The sequence below is a fragment of the Apodemus sylvaticus genome, chromosome 2 (genome assembly GCF_947179515.1).
Source record: "Apodemus sylvaticus chromosome 2, mApoSyl1.1, whole genome shotgun sequence".
Classification (NCBI taxonomy): Eukaryota; Metazoa; Chordata; class Mammalia; order Rodentia; family Muridae; genus Apodemus; species Apodemus sylvaticus.
The window spans coordinates 45,893,810-45,914,982 of NC_067473.1; the positions used below are offsets into that span (position 1 = coordinate 45,893,810).

At 40.2% G+C, this 21,173-nt stretch overlaps 1 protein-coding gene across 4 annotated transcripts in view; it reads left to right on the top strand.

The window, feature by feature from the left end:
* Positions 1-21,173, top strand: part of Cped1 (cadherin like and PC-esterase domain containing 1) — a 266,183-nt gene that overhangs the window by 83,945 nt on the left and 161,065 nt on the right. For all 4 annotated transcript variants that reach the window (XM_052173296.1, XM_052173293.1, XM_052173294.1 and 1 more), the window contains one exon: positions 19,327-19,459. In XM_052173296.1, the coding sequence (XP_052029256.1) occupies positions 19,327-19,459 (133 nt within the window). The remainder of the gene's footprint in view (positions 1-19,326; positions 19,460-21,173) is intronic.

Sequence of the window (21,173 nt, forward strand, 5' to 3'; positions counted from 1 at the left end):
CATCATCCCTGGTAGGGATGAGGTGGCTCATCTTTCTCGTTAACTGGACTGGAAGTCTGTGAGCATGTTTTAAGAACCGCTTTTACTAAGTAAGGGAGACCCACTCTGAATGTGGTGTCACCGTCTCCACCTGGGACGCCATTCAGAATGGCAAGAAGAAAGTCAGCTGGACCCTAGCGTTTATCTCATTCTGTTTCCTTATTGTGGGTGCACTGTGACCAGTGACCTTACACACCTGCTGTTACCCCATGGATTGTACCCTTAAACTGAAAGCCAAAATAAACCTGTCCCTTTTAAGTTGCACTTGTGAGGACTTTTGCAACAGCCATGGGAGAAGGAAGTGATACAACATAATCATCACCACCATTTTGAATGTCAAAGATTATTGAAAATAGAAAGGGTGTTAGTGGAGAGTGTTGGAGTGACGGAAGGAGAGCCCTGCCAAGCATCAGAGGGGCTGGCCAATGCAGACTGACTCAGCCCCTTTTCGTTGTGATGAAAGTGTTGACCCAAGGCCACAGGTCAGAAACCCAGAGCCAGAGATGTAGGGAGGTCATTGCAGTCCTTGGAGTTGTAGCCATTTTAATAAGACATTTGCATCTATAGAATAACTTGAGAAGTGTTAGTTTCCTATCCACATGTATACTGGAAAGCTATAAATAGATCTCAAGCAGGGGAAGCTGTTTGTGGGAGATTTCCCATGTAGCCAAAGGTCTTTCTACCTCATTGCTCTGAAAAACAACAACAAAAACAAACTAAAAAACTGCAACAACAACAATAAAAAAACGACAAATTGAGCCTTTCTCAGGTTGTTGGTTGGTCTTTATGTAGGCAGGTTGGAGATGGACGAGGACTTCTCTCAGGCAGGCTTGCAGTCTGTCCTGTCTTCAGTTACGTTCTCACTGTTTCTTTTGAGGGGCACCTCAGTGCTGACCCAAGAATGGAACAGGAAATCAATGGTGAGAGAAAAGCCTCTCTGTATCTCTCCAAGGAGTCTTCTGTTCTTCTCATAGGTTAGTTCCCCAGGAAGTTCCTCCACTTCAGTGATTCTGCCTTCAAGACAGAGGAAATAAATCTGGCTAACTGTTGTGTTTCTTTTATGCAAATCTCATACAAAAGAGAGTGAGGGTGCTTGAGATACAGCTACTAAACCTTGACCAGAATGGGAGAGCCTCTGTCTGCATTGCAGTGGACTTGGGTGGATATTTTTATTTAGATCTAAACACTGAAGAAAAAAAGAAGTAAAACCTAAGAGTTTCAAAGAAAGAATTGTAGTTTTTTTGACTAATATTCAGACCTTTGTCTATTTTTCCTTTTATTTTTTTCTTCCTTTTTCCCTGTGGCCCTTTTTCCCTGGCATCTCTTCTGTAGATTAATTAATACATCTTTTTTTAAAGATGTATTAATTAATTTATTTATTATATGTAAATATACTGTAGCTGTTTTTCAGACATACCAGAAAAGGGCATCAGATTTTTTTAGGGATGGTTGTGAGCCACCATGTGGTTGCTGAGATTTGAACTCAGGACCTTTGGAAAAGCAGTCAGTGTTCTTAACCACTGAGCTATCTCTCCAGCCCAGAACACCTATTCCTTATGTCTCTGTTTTACCTAGATCACACCAGAAAATACACTTTCTCTTTTCCTATGCCTTACCAATACTTACTATTCTATATATTCTTTGGGGGTTTGCAATTTAGTGCAACGTTGTCAGCTACTCTGTCATGCAAAGGATTAATAGGAGCACAAAGAACATGGTTTCTAGCTAGTAAGTCCAAAGTGGATTTGCCTTTACAAACAAAATCACAAGATCTCCACCCCGATCTCTTTCTGAACAGGAGATGACTCACACCTGCTGTTGTGTGTTGTGCTACCCCATTCTAAGCTTCCGGCAATCAGCACTACCAGCCCCACCCAGGTTCCTTGGGATCTGTGGACACACACACACACACACACACACACACACCCACCAGTTTATTTTCATATTGCTTTAGCTCAATGGGCAGGCCCTTCTAAATCTTCTTTGGCTATCACACCCTTCTTTTCACTCCTAGCTCAACACCCCAAATCTGCCCTCAGCTCAGTCATGTTTCTACCCCCCCTCACACACACACACATCTGCAACCCCAGGCCCAGGCGGAGAAGAAGGCAATGGCCACTCTACCCTAGATCTCCCATGACTCATGGCTTTTCTCCCTCCAAAGCATGGTGAATCTCCTTCTCCTACTCCTGCATCTCTTAGCCTGTCTGCAGGGCCCCAGAAGTCCTGCCTCTTTCCTTCTACCCAGCAATTGTCCCCTGGCATCTTTATTGAACAATCAGGAACCAATTGGGGGAATAGGACCTTAGCATCAGGATCACCCCCTACATCTACTCCTAGTTTAGAAATGTGACTTCTTCTGTATCTCCAACCTGAATGATCATGGCCTATCCACCACCCTAATCAATACTATGCCCAAGAGAATAGCTTCTGTTAGTGGTTCGTTAGATACTGTTTTGTTAGGACTTACATTTTGCTACCACAGACTGCAAGGTTTAAGCTATAGGAGTTTATTACTCCTACTTCTAGAAACACATCTGTAATTACTGTGTCAACTTATATGGATTCTTGTGAGGCTTCTCCTCCACTTACAAATGCTGTGTCCTCCGAGAGTCTCTTACATCTGTCTTCTCATTTCCTCTTCTTATGACATCAGCACATTACATCAGAGCAGTGGTTCCCAACCTGTGGGTTTTGATCCCTTTGTGGGTCAAATGACCTTCTCACAGGGGTTGCCTAAGACCATATGCACATCACGTATTTACATTATGATTCACAACAATAGAAACATCACAGTTATGAAGTAGCAACGAAAACAATTTTATGGTTGGGGGGGGGGGAGGCTTACCACAACATGAGGAACTGTATCAAAGGGTTGCAGCGTTAGAAAGGTTGAGAAGTACTGCATTACAGGCTATCCTAATGGCCTTATTAACTCTAAATTATACCTCAAGAGGCTTTATTTCCAAATCTAGTAATTAGATGGTTAAGACTTCCTGGTTAAGACTTCCACCTGCATATTTTAAGGGAGAAAGTTATGGACTCACAGTGGATGAGTCAGGGGCCATCGTGATTAGCCACAGCCCTGAACCCTCATGAGTGAGGACACAATGGAAAGTCGCATTTGACAGACAAAACCAACAGACATCTGTTACATGATTGGCGAATATGTTTTGCTGGTTATGGTAAGGTCCCCAGAAGTCTTCAGGCAGAATGAACACCAAGCCATTTCAAAGGGTGGAGATGCCAGCCCTTCCTGCCTCTCCGCACTGAGAGTTCGATGCTGTCCACAGCCTACCTAGGTGCCATACGCTGACTGACACAGATGCCTACCTTTCTGGACGGTGTAAAGTTACTAACTTCAAGTTCAGGCCTCACACACACTTCTCTGAACTTGCTTCTCTTTATGGGGCTAATCTGATCATTTAACTTAATTTTCCAGCTTGCTGCCTGGAGAAATGGCTTAGAGGTTTAGAGGACTGGATGACTTTCCCCAGGATCCCCATTCAATTCCCGGCACCCATGTGGCCACTCACTACGGTCTGCAATTCACTTGTCTGTAGGCAAGCCTGTCAGTCACTTATCTGATCATTAATGGTTGATGTGGGAGAGCCCAACAGGTGATAAAAGGACCATCCCTGGGCAAGTGGTCCTGTGTTGTGTGAGAAAGCAGTCTAAGCAAGCCATGAGGAGCAAGCCAAAAGCAGAACTCCTCCATTGTCTCTGTATCATCAGGTTCTTGCCTTGGATTCCTGCCCTGATTTTCCTGAGTGATGGCGTATGACCTGAGAATTGTAAGCTGAAATAAACCTTTTCCTTCCCAAGTTGCTTTTGGACATGGTATTTTATCACAGCAATAAAAACAGACCCCTTGTACTTATATAAAAAGTCAGGCACAGCTGTACATTCTTGAAATCCCAAAACTAGGATGGGCAAAAGTAGGATCTGCAGAGCTTTCTGGCCGGCCAGTCTAAACCCAGTGAGAAGCTCCAAGCCCAATGATGACCCTATCTCAAAAATGACAGAGGAAGATGCATGACACTGACCTCTGATCTCTGCATGAACATCTGCACACATACATACACACACACACACACACACACAAACACACACACACAGACTCATGCACATACACATGCACACACACAGACAGGCACACATATATACACATACACACTCATACACACAGATACATACATACACACACACACAAACACACACACAGACTCATGCACATACACATGCACACACACAGACAGGCACACATATATACACATACACACTCATACACACAGATACATACACACACACACACACACACAAACACAAACAGGGGTGGGAGGAGTCAATAGTTTGAGGGGATATACAATGGATGTTGAATTTTAAGTCAAGTACTTCCCCAGCCTTTTTTCTGATGGTAAAGACAGATATTTGCTCTCAACAGACATACATACACACATATATACACACACAAACATACAACACACATACATACACACACAAACACACACACACAAACATACACACACACATACACACACAAACACACACACATACATACACACACATGCGCACACTCATGCACATGCACACACACAAACAGGTACATACACACACACACACACACACACATATATACACACACAGACACACACTCACACTCACACACAGATACATATACACACATACACACAAACACACAGGGGTAGGAGGAGTCAATAGTTTGAGGGGATATACAATGGATGTTGAATTTTAAGTCAAGCACTCCCCCAGCCTTTTTCTGGTGGTGAAGACAGATATTTGCTCTCAACAGTATTGCGATGGTTATGGAAGAAAACAGTAGTAATAATTTTGAGGTGTTTGAGGGTTCACTCATTTTCACAGCTATACAGACCAGGACACTGACTTGACTTGAACATATCCCCAGCGTTAGAAAATAGCAGTCTGTAAACGTGAGGCACTTGCTGACGTGTGCATGGCTTTCTCCCTCAGCTGTACACTGCACAGCACTTCATTCACGAGATCCTGTCTGTTGAGGCTCATCTCTAGAACGTCACATTGTAGGGTGTATGTATGATAAGACACATTAAGACTAATCGTTGGCGCAGGCATTTGGTCGCTCCCAACATGTCACACTGAAAAATAATCTTGATAGAGACTGAAAGTGAAAGTCACAGCAAAGCATATGGAAAATGAAACGCATGCGGATTCCTACGCAGAATCAGAATCTTCCATGCTGAGCTGAAGATGTGATTAGATAGGACACCTGTCCTGGCAGAAATGTAATTAACTGAATAAGAGAGTAGCTCTGAAAGAAGTTTTCCCCTTTAATGATGGGCTAGGCATGCTCCTGTTTGCAAGAGATGCACAGACTCTATTATACAGCAAACATCTTTCAAACCCTGTGATTCACTGCATTTGTAACTTTTGAGACTGTTTTTAAAAACTTCTTCTAGCACCATCTAGTGGTGAAATGGGAGATGTTCTCTTTTCCTCTTTTTTTTTTTTTTTTTTTTTTTTTTTTTTTTTTTTACTAAAGAAGAAAAGGAGCAGGGGCTACCTTGCCCCAGAATGACAAAGCAAGGGATTCGCCCATATTAAGTGAGGGGACCTTCTTGTCTTAGGTGTCTCACTCAACCTCTTTTGTGAGAACCTAAGCCCTGACAGCAGTTCTAACCTTCAGGGAGTCAGGAGTCATAGGATCCAGAGGGAGAAGCCTCATTCAGTGTTCGCCCAGCTGCTAAGAAAACCTAGGTAAAATAGTTCCATTTGCCCCTCTTTTAGACTTATAAAGTGGGAACGGTTTTGTTGGTTTTTCCTTCTTCACAAAGTTGTTCCAAAAATGCCTTGTATGGCAAGCTGTATTATAAATCTGTACACGTTGTGTCTTAGTGACTGTTCTATTGCTGTGAAGAGACGCCACAACCAGGGCAACCTGTATAATAAAGCATTTAAGTTAGGGCTGGTTGACAATGTCAGCAAGTTAGTCAATGATCATCATGGTCAGGAGTATGGTGGCATGCAGGCAGGCTTTATAAGGGTTCATATGCCAGGATAATTTTATAGATGAGCTGCCCTAAAAAAAAAACTTAATAAAACATAGCATTAAATTTTTAATTACACATCAGTCACTGACTGTATCTAGCCCCTCTTTAACCTCACATAATTATTTATGGAGAACATACATCCATGTTCAGATCTATACCATCCTACCACACCATCATACTGGATTTTTAGGTTGATCATACTATCCAAACTATGGAAGAATTTATTTGGAAGAAACTATTATGTCTGGACCTAGTAAGAAATTGCATTTAGTTATTCATTCTTCTTTTCTTATTTTATCAGATAATCCTCTTGGTTTAGTGCTCCTCCCTTTTGAGATTAAGCAGTGCAAGGTGTACTTACAATAGGCAGAAGATGGTCTTGTTTTGTTAGGGAACTCAACAGCAGACCAGAATTGCTGGGCTCTGGAGAGAAAATTCTCCAGTCCTTAATTGTTTGCTAGTAAGCTGTCTTATACGGTTCCCCTTATACTTTAACTCATGTATTCTTTCTCATGTGACTATGCTAGATTCAACTGCCCAAGCTATCTATATCTCGGCTAAACAAAAGGAAGCCTACCATGGGAAGCTATATACAGTAGTCACGTACTTGTGGTCAAGGATGAGTCTCCTATAAGTACAAAGAGCAGCTTCAGGTCCGGACGTCTCAGGTATAATGACACCACCTTCCCGGTCAACTTACAAAGGCCCCAGAATTAGTTACCTCAGCATCTTATAGTTGTTTTTTCTTTCTTGTACTAGAGGATTCCATGGTGTCATTTAGAATTAACTGACTGTGCTGTCAAACTGTGTTGTGTTGTGCTGTGTTTTTGAAATGCACAGATGTGAGAAGGTGGATTAGTGGGTATGAGTGGAGCCAGATTGTGTTTTATAGGAAGTACATGATTTGGAAGAATTAATGGTTTGTAAAGTCGTTTTTAGAGCTGGATTTTGCTTTGACTTGATTATTAGCTGCTACTGGATAGTGTTGTGTGCACCAAGAGCCAGGCTGCTTATGTGTAATTTCCATCCTGGCCAAGTAACAGCCCAGTACCCTTAGGTGAGCTTATTTGAGTTTGCTTTGCTTTAATTTTCTGTCTAGAATAAGGGAAGACTATAGTTTTCTAGTAGAGGCTTGCCTTGTTCTTATTGTTTGGTTATTTTTTAAGCAAAGTATCACTACATATCCTTTTCTGGCCTGAGCTCATTATATGGACCAGACTTCCTGCCTCTGTCTACTGAATGCTAGGATCATGAACCTACACCACCAGCCTTAGTGTAGAGATTTTAGGAGGATAAACTGGATTCATATATTTACATTACTTTGAATACTCCATGTTATATGAGCAGAATGAGAAGTTTATGGGCATGAAATATATTTTTCACTATCTTGCAAAGAGCTTGTCCTGGTCAGTGTTCCAATTTGTGAACAAACATCATGACCAAGACAATTCTTATAAAAGAGAGCATTTAATTGGCAGCTTGCTTACATATCCAAAGGGTTAGTCCATTATCATGATGGGGGCATGGCAGTATGGCAGCATTGATGGCTTTGGGGGAAAAGCTGAGAGCTACACCCTCTTTTACAGACAGATAGGGTAGAATGGGCTTTTGAAACCTCATAGCTCTCCCCAAGTGGCAGGCTTCTTCTGACAGGGCCACGCCTCCTAATCCTTCTAATCCTCCTCAAACAGTTCCACAACCTGCTGACTAAGCACTCAAACATAAGAGCCAATGGGGGGGGGGGGCGGGGCATTCTTCTTGAATCCACCACAGTGGTCTAGCTTTATTTTTATTACTGTGATTAAAAAATTATAAAAATGAAAAAAATTTCTCTTACTGTTCACCAAAGCCAACATATGGGAGGAGGTTTATATGGCCCACAATTCAAGGTTATAGTTCATATTGTGGGGAAGTCAAGTCAGGAATTTAAAGATCACATTCACAATCAGGAGCAGAAAGAATAAACCCCACGGGTCTTTGCTTACTTCCTTGTTTGCTTGCTTGCTCTAGGCTAACTTTCTCCTCTCTCTCCTCTCTCGTATTATTCAGGACTACCTGTCTAGAGAATGGTACTCCTCACAATAGGCTGGGTCTTCCTATATCAATTAAGCAATCAAGACCAGTGCCCTAAAATCATGCCCATAACCCAACCTGATTTTAATAATTCCTCAATTAAGACTCTCTTCCTAGGTAATTCTAGCTTGTGTCAAGTAGACAATTAAAGCTATACCAGCCTAGCCAATTGGTGAACTCGAGCTTCATTGAGAAACCTTGTCTCAAAAAAGAGACAGAAAATGAGAGAAGACCCCCATATAGACATCTATGGATAAACACCTCTATATACACATAAACATATGTACACCCCAGAACTGTGGCTTTCAACCTGTGGCAACCCCTTTTGCAAACCTCTATCTCCAAAAAACAGGAAATTACAGTTAAATAGGAAATAGGTTCTCTCTGCCTCTATCCCCCTTTTGATGTTGGAATTAGATGTGCTTAATATCCCTGAATTTTAAGTGTCACAATTGGAGTCAACAAATTTCTCTAGAGTGGAGTTAAGATACGAGGCTCTACTTACTTTTCAAGTGTGAAGCCATCACTATGTATGACCCAGTAATCCAAATATCGCAGGCACAGGAATGTTTACTCTGACTTTTAAATAGAATTCCTAAGAAAGATGATGTGTTTAAGTAAACTGGATCTGTTCATTTGTCTTCTCTTTCGTGTTTTGCAAATGCCTGTTTCTTTATCCATCTTCTCCAGCCAGCATAGGTCGGTCTACAGCCAGTTTTAGAATAGTATTGTGTCATTCAAGAGAAAGAACTTCCCACTATAATCATAGCCTGCTATAAAACGCAGAGGTACAATCCACAAAATGATATTTAAAGTTTCCCAATTATACAATGTCAACCTACAGTGGCCAAGAGCAAAAGGATAGAGAGGTGAGGTGCCACTGGAGACCTTAATTAAAGAAACTGTTACCTGTTGGATAGAATTTAATAGAGCGTTTTGTGATGTGGGAGCCATTGGCACAGTTGTAAGCTGTTGGTGGGTGAAAATCCTTAACAATACAGGACGTGGTTCACACCTAAAAGTGATACTGAAACCTGAAAGAGAGAAACCTCTAGTGTGTCAACTCAAATCAATTTAAGAAAATTCTAATGGGAAATACATGCCTTACAGCCAACTCAGACTGGTGACTAAGCCAGTGATTTGGGAAAGAAAAGTTAGATTGAGGAAGAGACAAAAGTGCTGAGTGGAGAGCCACCTTCTGGGAGAAACCAGCAGCAGTCACAGGATGCTGGGCGAGTACCTCAGAGGCAGTGCGGGAGCCGGGACTGCAGATCATTTGATGGATAATGGTAGCCATGGACCTCTGAGGCTTTTCACCCTAGAGCCATGAGATTGAACGAGCACTCTTACCTTTCAGAATCCTTATAGACACTTTCATGTGCATTTTCTCTAAATCCAATTCTGCTGGCCTGCTAGTGACCCCCAACTCCTTTTGGGAAGAGCAACCCAAGCCCACTCAAGCTATGGAACCTGACTCTGGCCACAGGGCAACTGAGCCAGTGGGGCAAGGGACCTGAGCCAAAAGAACCCCTTGAGAAAGATGAGCGTCACGTTGATTGGGCAAGCAAAGTAAAACAGCCTCTTCCAAAGGCCTCATCTCTAGTTCCAAAGGCCTCATCTCTAGTTCCAAAGGCCTCATCATCTCTAGTTCCAAAGGCCTCATCATCTCTAGTTCCAAAGGCCTCATCATCACTAGTTCCAAAGGCCTTGTAGGATAGTTATTGCTGTTGTTGTTGTTGTTGTTGTTTTTCAATACTTCATTTGTAAGTTGGTAAGGTTGAAAACAATGATACTAATGGAAGATTTAGGATCACTCAACCCACAACATTTGTTTAGTCATTGACTAATTTATTAATTGATTTATTGACCTGGGGGAGGGACAAGCCATAGTGCACATGTGAAGGTCAGGGGGCAACCCAGTGGACTGAATGTTTTCCTTCGAGGTTCCTGAAGGAACCTGTAGGTTCCAGGGATTGAACCCAGGTCTTTGTAGTTGGCAGCAAGCACCTTTGTGCTTCCAACTGTCTGTCTCACTGTCCCTCATCATGGAACAAAATTTCTGAAAAATTCTTCATTTAAAAGCCTCTTATTTCCTAGATAGTTCCCTCTAGTTCACCCAAACACTGTTTTCCCCAGCAACTCTCTTCATTGAACTTTTTCTACACTCTTCCCTTTCCAGCTCACATTTCCAGGGCAATCAGTTTGATTTTAACTCATCATGCCAAGATATACAATAAAGACTTAGTTTCTAAGTCAACATGATTCCTTTATTAGGTGAGGAACAAAACAGAGGAAAACCAGTATGTTCAATATTTTTTTTCTTTCCTATTAGCCATCTTGAATTCCTTCTGCTACTTCTAAATTGAGCTTTAAAATCGCCATCTGTTGGCCTTAATCTATTGTGATAAAAAATAATGTTGAATTTTTTTCATGACTTGTGGCCACTGAGTGATATTAGGACTTACCGGACTTTTTAGATCAATGACTACATAACCCTAATTTATTGAAGATGTCTGGAACAATATTGAGTGCCACAAATATTTAAATATTCAAGATATTTAAAAATAAATAGCAAAATACAATTTTATTTTTACTATCAGCTTTTTCTCAGTTATCAGCGTAGCAGCTTAAAACAAGGTAAGTTCAAGTTTGGGTTTGCTTTACTGGGATGCTCTAGTTTGATTTATTTTGTTGTTGTCAAAAAATAATGACAGAATGCAGCTTAAGGAAGAAAAGGGGTTCATACCACTTACACTTCTAGGTCACAGTCCATCAATGAGGAACTCCAGCAGAAACCTGGAGGCGGGAAATGAAGCAGAGACCATGGAATAAAGCTGATATTGGCTTATTTCTTGGCAATGTTAATCCACCTTTCTTAAAAAAAAAAAAAAATCCTAGACTCATCAGCCTAGGGATGGTACAGCCCTTCAATTAGCAATCAAAATAATGCCCCTCAGACATGCTCACAGACAGTCTGATGAAGCCAGTTCTTCAGTTGAAGTTCTTTCTTCACAGTTGACTCTAGGTTGGGTCAACTTGACAATAAAAACTAACTAGCACAATGGAGATGCAAATAAGCAAGGTTAAATAGAATCCAACCTGCTTAGGAGGACTCAGAGGCAGGAAGTGCCCAAAATCAAGGTTAGCCTGTGCTACAGAGTGCGTTTAAGCAAAGGTTTAAGCAGAGTAAGTTTAGTAAGACCTGTCTCCAAATAAAAAATGAAGAGGAAGGCTAAGATGTTGCTCAGTTGCAGACTGTTTGCCAAGCATACCAGGAACCCTAGTACCACACACAAAACCAAACCAAACCAAAACTGAACATGAAAACCAGGCTTCGGATGTGGAAAATTTATGAATACTAATGCAATAACTCAATATATACAAGATATATAATATTTATAATATATTATACTTTATGATATATATATAATCATGACAAGATATGAAAACTTTCTGAGGAAGATTTGAAAATATCTTTATAGAAATATTTATTTTAATTTCATTCATTAGTTTACATGTTTACATTCTTTATGGAGAAGAAATATTAACATGAAAGTTTATAATACAGATAAGCAGAGAAAGAACTGACATTTTGGATGCTTAATTATCATTTTTAAATAGCAGTTCCCTCCACTTTTGCAGCATTGAGTTTGGTTAATTCTTTAGTAATGTACAAGACACAAAACAACAGAAGTGCTAGGCTAATGATCCTCTTCACTCTCGAAGGTTGAAAACCTTAAGACTATTTCAAGAAGTTGGGCTAGGGTGTGGCTGGCTTCTGTCTCATGCCCTTAGTCTTCAGTCTGTTAGAATCCACTCCTGTCTTCCGTGGTAAACAGTCATATCTGAGCCCCACAGATTACAATCACACCACTGGCTGATGGCCGGGAGGGAACCTCAGAATCAGATAGGTATTCACTACTCGTTTGCTTTCCTGGAGTGTTCCATGCTGGTCGCCTATTTGTGGCATGCAAGTCCCTATCTCCCACGAGACTCTATTTAGTCAACTGTTGCAAGTCTCTGTGTATTCTATATTCTTACCTTAGGATTCAAAGATCATGAAAATCTTGCTATCATAAACGGCTCAAGTATACTATCATGTGGATTTGCCATTCTAGACCATGTTAAATCCTGGTTTCATTTAAATAGCAACCATTACCCTCACCCAGTGTTTGTATCTTACATTTAAGTTATCATGGACTACACTACATTTAAAAGGAATTTATAATTACTGTTGCAGACACTAGTAATCCATTAATTATTCTGATACAAATTAAATCAATACTATTTCATGGTTTATTTCAGAAAATGTGTCCTGAGGAAAATGGTTTGATATTAATAAAGTGATTAACTTCTTTTACAGCAGGTGGATTTAGGCATCTACTCTATTGTCATGTTTATTGGACTCTTATGTATTAATATTGTTGGAAGCTGTGTTTCAAATTGTTATTAATGGCACTCATTAATTTATGTTAAATTATTCATCTTTGGCTTTGCTGGGGTAGTCAAGCATTTTCCTTTTTTTAAAAAAAATTGTCATCTGGGAAATTCATGTAGAAAAACATCAGAGGAAAATTAAGCTGCCATAAAGTAATAAAACAATCTTTCATGCTGTTTGGTCATTGCAGTGAAATCATAGGGCAAGAAAATTGAAGTGGTAGTCTAGACACAGCTTTTATTACCAAGGAAAATGAGCAGAATTCAAGGTTCTTATGTTGTCATGGTCAAAACATAGAGGAGTCCATGGGGAAAATTGGTTTTGTAGAACTGTGCGACTTTGACACTTCCACTGAAAGAACTGAATGAAGGGCACTTACAGCTCGCATTTGCTGAATGCCTGATAGGTGTGTGATTGATGGATTGGTTAGTTGGCGGGGATTTTGTACAATGACTACTCCTTTTAAAGTGTGTCGCTGTGCTGTGTCATTGAGCTGGACATTTTTACGGGTCAAATTGTGTCTCCACTTACTACAGGGCATGGATTACATCTCATTTCCTATAACAGAAAGCATGTGATGCTTTTTCCCCCAAAGAGTATGATATTGAAGTGTTGTGATATATATATGGTATGGCATGTGCTTCTATGATAACAGCATGAGAAAGACCTCTGAGGCCATCAAGAGGAAGTCAGGATCCACTGAAACACATAGTAGTGCAGTGATTTCAGATCTTGAGAAATTACCCGTGGATTGCCCAAACGAGGACTGAAATGTGTTCTAATAATGCTTCTATGTGTTTGCCATACTCTTCTCTCAAAGACACCTTGGTCAATGATATTTTAATAAAATGACAATAAAACCTGTTAAGGACTTTGCATTTGGAGTATGCAAAATCCCAAATGATGACCTGCAATTGTCTGGGAAATTTTGCTGTGAATCCATTTAGATCTGTTGCTGGAAGGAAACGTTTCTTTGAACAAAGTACGGAGAGTTTGACTCAGATAGGCTAAGGTGTCAGTTCCAATTTTACTCTACTCATGACCTAACACAGTATTAGAATATAATAGAAAATTCCTTTAAATGAGCAGAACAAGACTGGAATTGATCTTCTTCCTCCCTTAGGACCACAAAAAGCTAAACCTGAAGAAAGAACAGGGTGTAAATCTTCACAATCTGCTCAGGAGTAGAGATGTGATATCGGTTAGGGCTACACAGCCATCCTTATTATATGTACATTTTTGTGACTGTATCCCTTATTGTTTTGTACTCTCCTGAAGACCTGAAGAGGTGAAAGGATGATTAACTCCTGAAGAGGTGGAAAGGTGATTAACTGATATTCCTCAAATACCTTCTCTGGGTGTGTGTGTGGGGGGGTCTCTTTCCCATAAGGCTACTGAGTCTCTTACAAATGGAAGGGCAGATGGCTGGCCCTGTGACATGATCATCATTAATGCAATATGCTAAAGTTGCAGGCCAATGAGTTCTCACCATTTAATGCCCCATTAAGCCATGTATTAGAAATGGCAGCCTTGTATCCAGAATCAAGAAAACCAGACTTGTAAATGACCTTAGCTACTACCCAGGTATTCATTTAGCAAACATTTGTTCTATGCTTTTTCTGGTTGTGATTTTTTTCATCAACATTCAAAAACTGGAGCAGATTAAGAGATGAGGATATTTGCTGTCTTGTAGGAGAATTGGACTGTGTCTCCATTGGTTACAAGGAAGATGCTAAACACTCATGAGTGATCTTGGGGTATAATTTATGTGTTCATGCTAAAATTAGTTTTAATTTTTAAAATAATATTTTATTAATTCTTCTATATTTTTCTGTGTTCATACAATACATGATGGTTATACTTACCACCTCAACTCTTCCTGGGTTCCCTCTCACTCCCCGCAGTATCTCATTTAGCCTGTGTTCAATTCATGCCACCCATATGCCCATGGCTGTTGGGCTACACACCAGACTTACCAGGGACCAGACTTACCAGGGGCCACACTTAAAGAAAGCAGACTCTCCCTCCCCTCGGATCCATGGATGGTCAATTGTTCCTCAGTGAGAGATAGGGAGGGAATCATGGGCCAATTCAGCATTCATGTTGGAATACTGACTGACTTGAAATTGTGCAGGTCTTAGGCAGATAATCACAGCTGCTGTAAGTTCATGAGCACAAAGGTATCTGGCATAGTCAAATGACACTGTGTCCCCCCCAGCTCTTCCCTGACCTCTTGACTCTTAGAATCTTTCTACCCAATCTTCCAAGATGGTTCCTGAGTCCATGCACCCAGTCTTACCTGATTATATATTTTTCCCTCCAGTAGGTCCCATGATATAGTAAAAGAAACAGTGGGTGGACCACTGTGAAGTTGCTGATATTTGATTATTTCTATTGTTTTTAACTTACAAACAATTCCAAATGGTTCAGTCTAAGCCATTGTCTGCTGTCCTGTGTAAATAATCTTGCTGGAGATTAAGATGCCATTGCTTTTCTTTTATTCTTTTCCTGTATATGAACTCATGAACACATAGCAGAGCAAACTGTCAATACAGCTCCTCTTTTCCAAGTGTGGTATTTGTGTTGGATCCTTTCCATTTACCCCTGGAGTTCACTCTAGGCCTTTCTCCAGATTGCTGTCTTTCACAGCCTACATCCATGTAGACCCATGGCCTTGGGTCTTAGCAAGATCTCAGTCTCTTGTAGAAAATGGTGGGTCATTGATTCCCTGTCTTCCTTGCCTTGGAAATATGTGTGGCCCTCTACCTGTAGTCTTTGCTTGATGACTACAATAGAAGTTATTTCTGGATATGACTTCAATGTGTGCATTTCCCTTATATTTTTGGTTATGAGCCTAGCTTTTAATGTCTGAGCCATCTCTCCAGCTCTGATGTGTGCATTTCTAAAGTCATATTTGTGATACATGTGAGTGTTGAGGTTATATTTTTCGTAGCTTTTATACCTGCAAAATAATCATTAACATTTGTAAATGCCCATGGGCAGGAGTAGCAATTAATACCCTTATAACTATATTTATTTACATTGCTAATCTCAAATCATTATTAATTGCTAATCAAGGACTTTTATCTTCACTGGAAATTTCAAATACAAAATGCTGTATTTAGTTTCTTAATAAGAAATGCAAGACAACGTCCAAACATTTGTGAAACATAATTATACTTTTGCTATTGCTTTCATATTAATTACTAGCTATGGGGCAAAACATTAAATCAAATACACCAGAAAATTGGCAGCTAATCTTTTCTAGTACACATGTTTTCCAGTGTTTGGTCTTTACCTGTGCTGTATAATAATTACATGCTACACAGAGCAGGAGGAATTACTAACCAAGGGAAGAATTTTTAGCTCCTTAGGGTAACATTTTGGTTTGTAACCACAAGCTGGCTAAACATCTCCAAACTATTTCATTGCTAACAGGAGCACCCGGAATGGGTCATCCTTGTGTGTTAGTATTGTGAAAAGCTTGCACAAGTCATGGCACCCACATTCTGGAAACTAGAAGACTCTTCAGCAGTTCACAAGCCCAGAGTTGATTGGCAGGATCAGAAATGCAAAGACAAACCTCTTACTTCTGGCTCAGTCTTCCGGTCCATATAACAGCAGCCCAGTCAGCAAGCACTGGGACGCATTCCACTACATAGTAAAAGGCATGAGAAAGGCAGCTTTGCTGCATTCCTAACAAATGGTCCAGTTTTACTACGGGCGACTCATAAGCTTACAGGCTTCGGTGCTCTCTGAAACAAGCTAAGAGTAGGCAATAAATAAAAGTGTAGCACTACTCACTGGGTAGCATTTCACGTCTGAATCTATTACACACTCTGACTTCATACCACCGGCAAGAAAACCTACCAGATGTGTATGAGGCACTTCACATTTAATCGCTTATGAAACGTTTCAACTATCCCATGTGAGTGAATTAGAGAATTATTTGGAAGACGACCCATGTGACAGAGTCCCAAACTCCTTAAAAATACAGAAGCTATTTTCAGCTCTATTGTGGGGAGAATTCCTGGCTTTCTTCATGTGTCTAAGGGTTAGGAGGGAGGATGCAAGACAGGAAGGAAGAGGATGGGCTAGCCTATTGATAAAACACATTGGATGGATACACCAAAGACCTAAAAGCCCCCCCCCATGAATTTCTGATTCTGTTATGCAATATAATTCTGTTCACATTTATAATGCTTCCATTAAATACATCTGCTTTTTCCATATATTAATGGAGTTTATGTCTGCTCATTTCTCCATATTCAATTAAATTAAGAATCCATTTTGATATCAAGGTATAACTAATTACAAAAGGGTTTTGATATTGCTGTTGTTTTATAAGAATCTTAAGTAATATAAGGGAAGTATGGAGTTTATCAACTCAGGTATAAGTTTTGAACATAACTATAAACTTTTAAAATCAGTATTAAATTCTGTTGTTCCATCTGAGTTTCAGGGGCAAATGAAGGATTTTACACAGCCTTAGAGATTCTCACCTTAACTCTCCCAGCATCACATGTATCTCCACCACTTGAAATCACCCAGAAAAGGGGGACAGAGTTCTGTTTTCTCTTTGTTTGCTTTTTCTATCTGGCACTCTATTCACAACATCATTGGGCTATTAGCCTGGTAAACTAAGCTGTCTAGGTTCTGAAAACACAACTGTGCATAGACTTCAAATGCTGGGCCTCTTGTGGCAATGTGGAGGAAAAGTAGAATCAATGACACTGTTTTTTGTACCGCGCCAAAGAGAAGGACAAAGAAGCTCTGCTGCAGACACAATTCCCCCAGTAATCACTTCTGACAAATAACTATATCCAGGGAAGTTTTAATTGTGAGAATATTTATTTTCTTTTTATAAGACTGAGGAATTCAGTCAACATCTTACTTTTTTCTTCCCCCAGAGCTGAGGGTTTTACCCAAGGTCATGTACATGCTCAATGCATGCATTGAGCACTAGGCTGCATACCTTGGCTCCCATGTTTCCGGTCAGTTGGATGGCTCCGTGGATAGCGGTGCTTGTTTCCAAGCCTGACTGAGTTCAGGCCCTGAGACCTGCACACAGGCTCGATGGAGACAACCGACTCCTATAAGTTGTCCTTAGACCCGCACAGACACCTGCACATACAAATATGCAAAATGTAATAACAAAATTTAAGATTGTGATTTCCAAGGAAAGAGATGAACTTCTATGCCTCTTCACGTATCAACTTCAAATCCAAAGCAATTTGAATAACTCTAATTCTGCTGTTATGATATACGGAACTTCTTTACTAAGGAAGCCTTACTGATAGGTTATGAGAACTTTCTTGCACAGAATCACACTCTTTTACAATGGGCTGTGGGGATGCATCAGACAGCCCTACTTCTATGACTTTTACTTGGGAGTGTGAGATGTTTTCAATTAGACTATGATAGTATTGTTGGAGTGTGTGGAAGAGGAAAATTAAATTCCATTTTGAGATCTGGATAAATTGTTTGACTTGAAAATAAAGTATTGTGTCCTGGGGGTAAAACAAATCTTATACACTCTTAGATGGTGTAGAAATTGGGATAAGTATCTTAAGAGGTAATTTGATAATGTCTAATAAAGTTATAACACATTTGTCCATTGACCTGGTAACTCTACATGTCTAGAAGAGTTTGGGCAAATTTATATAGGTACACCAAAATACTTGTAGGAGAATTTTCATCACAGGGTTGTGAAAATATCAAAGGAAAAATATTTCAAATGTAAGAGCACAGAAGAGAAGACTGTTCTTCTCAATTATACATATATACATATATGTATACACACACACACACATATATATATACACATGCATATATATGTATTTAATGGAATACTATAAGCCACTGAGAAGTATGTATGGAGTAATTCTACATAAACTTGAGAAATAAGCCAGACATGGACCATTGGGATGTCTCTCATATATTTTAAAAAACAAATCCCTATGTATATACATTAGTATAGGCACATTGTTACTTAGCTCAATTGTATCCATTTATGTTTTAGAAAAGATAAGATGCTCCAGTTGCCTTGTACATCTCTAGATTTTAAAAGTTGATGTGTAAGCATCCACTTCTGATGGGGGAGCCTTTTTGTTTTTATTCTATAGCTTTTTGAACCTTTCGGGTTCTCTTACTAAGCATCTCCAAAATTTCCACTATTTAAACATTTCAGTATAACTGTTCTGAAGTGAGATATCGCTACTCTCCATTTGTGGCAACTTAATCCTTTCTGAAATAAAGACCCTTGTGAAGGGACCAAGGTCATGAGGCATAACCGACTAAAGTATATGAAGCAATATATTGTCGGGAAATTAACTCCCTCTCTGAGTTCTGTTCACACCACAAACAGCCAGTGCCTACAGATACCTTTCTATCAGTGACAGAGCACCCTTAGCAGTGTGGACATAGATCAGCTTGAGGCTGAATGGTTAGAAATATGGAACCTATCTTCTCTTCTGAGCAAGCAAACTGAGAACCAGTTATCACCATTGCTTTCCTGGTTATGGTGTGTGTGTGGGGGGGGGGGGCAAACATACAAATAACCCTCCAGAACAAACTCATTTTTAATCATGCATTCTTACTTCATAGATGCAACCTGACTTTAGAATGGAGGGATGGACTCTGTAGTTTTGATGCAGCACGCCGTAATTTAGGAGTGACTCCAGGAGCAACCAACATGAGTGACTGTCTTTCGCTTGTGACTCTTTCCAGAACTGCAACTTCCAGTGAGTTCCTCTGTGTGCCTGGATCAGGGGACACAGTCACGGCTGAGTGTTTCCAGTCATCTCTCAAGAGCAGAGAAGCCACGTATATGGAAACCTTGGGACTGGCAACGCAAACAGTTGTAAGACAATCCAGTGTGATGTTCTTTCCAACACATATTGTAGGCAGCAAGAAAAAAACCCCTAAAACTCAGATCTCAGAGCCTGGCATTGGGATGGGGCTGGAATGGGATGGGAGGTGGTGACTTGGTGAATTGTTATGCCCTACTCAAAAGACTGCTCAGTCATTGTGGCTTAAGAGGGAAGGTCATCACCGGCTTTCTTTTAGATTAATTCAAATTTCTGCTTCTGAAGAATAAACATTTGGGTAAATTGGACTCATAGCTAGTAAGTTCTATTAATGTAAATTGAATTTAGAACCTTGACAATGTAAAACTATAAAGTTTTAACTTCTATTTTATGTCAGCACGACATTACTTTAGTCTTTGAATATGGCTGAATGGATTTTTCTTAGCTATTAAATTTTTTATGGCTCCTACGATCTAAGAAAGGGCATCAAGTGGTCCAAGATATTTCCAGGAAAGGGTATTTTAAATATAATATTTGTATTAATCTTTGAGAAATTTGTATAATGTATTTTGATCTCTATCTTTACCTTCTCTTCCTCCTAACTCCTCTGAGATCATTCACCTACCTCCAACAGCATCATGCCTTTATCTATTTATCTATTTTTTTATTTACTAACTACTGATACAATACTTTGTACTACTTATATAGTTATGAGTGAGGAGCCATCCACCGAAGAAGCCTGATCAACCTACCAAGGGTCACATTCTTTTTTTTTTTTTTAATTTTTTTATTGGATATAATTTATTTACATTTCAAATGATTTCCCCTTTTCTAGCCCCCCCCCACTCCCCGAAAGTCCCGTAAGCCCCCTTCTCTTCCCCTGCCCTCCCTCCCACCCCTTCACAGTTCCCCGTTCTGGTTTTGCCGAATACTGTTTCACTGAGTCTTTCCAGAACCAGGGACCGCTCCTCTTTTCTTCTTGTATCTCATTTGATGTGTGGATTATGTTTTGGGTATTCCAGTTTTCTAGGTTAATAACCACTTATTAGTGAGTGCATACCATGATTCACCTTTTGAGTCTGGGTTACCTCACTTAGTATGATGTTCTCTAGCTCCATCCATTTGCCTAAGAATTTCATGAATTCGTTGTTTCTAATGGCTGAATAGTACTCCATTGTATAGATATACCACATTTTTTGCATCCACTCTTCTGTTGAGGGATACCTGGGTTCTTTCCAGCATCTGGCAATTATAAATAGGGCTGCTATGAACATAGTAGAGCATGTATCCTTATTACATGGTGGGGAATCCTCTGGGTATATGCCCAGGAGTGGTATAGCAGGATCTTCTGGAAGTGAGGTGCCCAGTTTTCGGAGGAACCGCCAGACTGATTTCCAGAGTGGTTGTACCAATTTGCAACCCCACCAGCAGTGGAGGAGTGTTCCTCTTTCTCCACACCCTCTCCAGGCTGCCCCCTTTCTCCTTATCTTTTCAATATTGTACTTGAGGTACTAGCTCGGGCAATTCGACAACATAAGGAGGTCAAAGGGATACAAATTGGAAAGGAAGAAGTCAAACTATCATTATTTGCAGACGACATGATCGTCTACCTAAGTGACCCAAACAACTCCACTAGAGAGCTCCTATAGCTGATAAACAACTTCAGCAAAGTGGCAGGTTATAAAATCAACTCAAGCAAATCAGTGGCCTTCCTATACTCAAAGGATAAGCAGGCTGAGAAAGAAATTAGGGAAATGACCCCCTTCA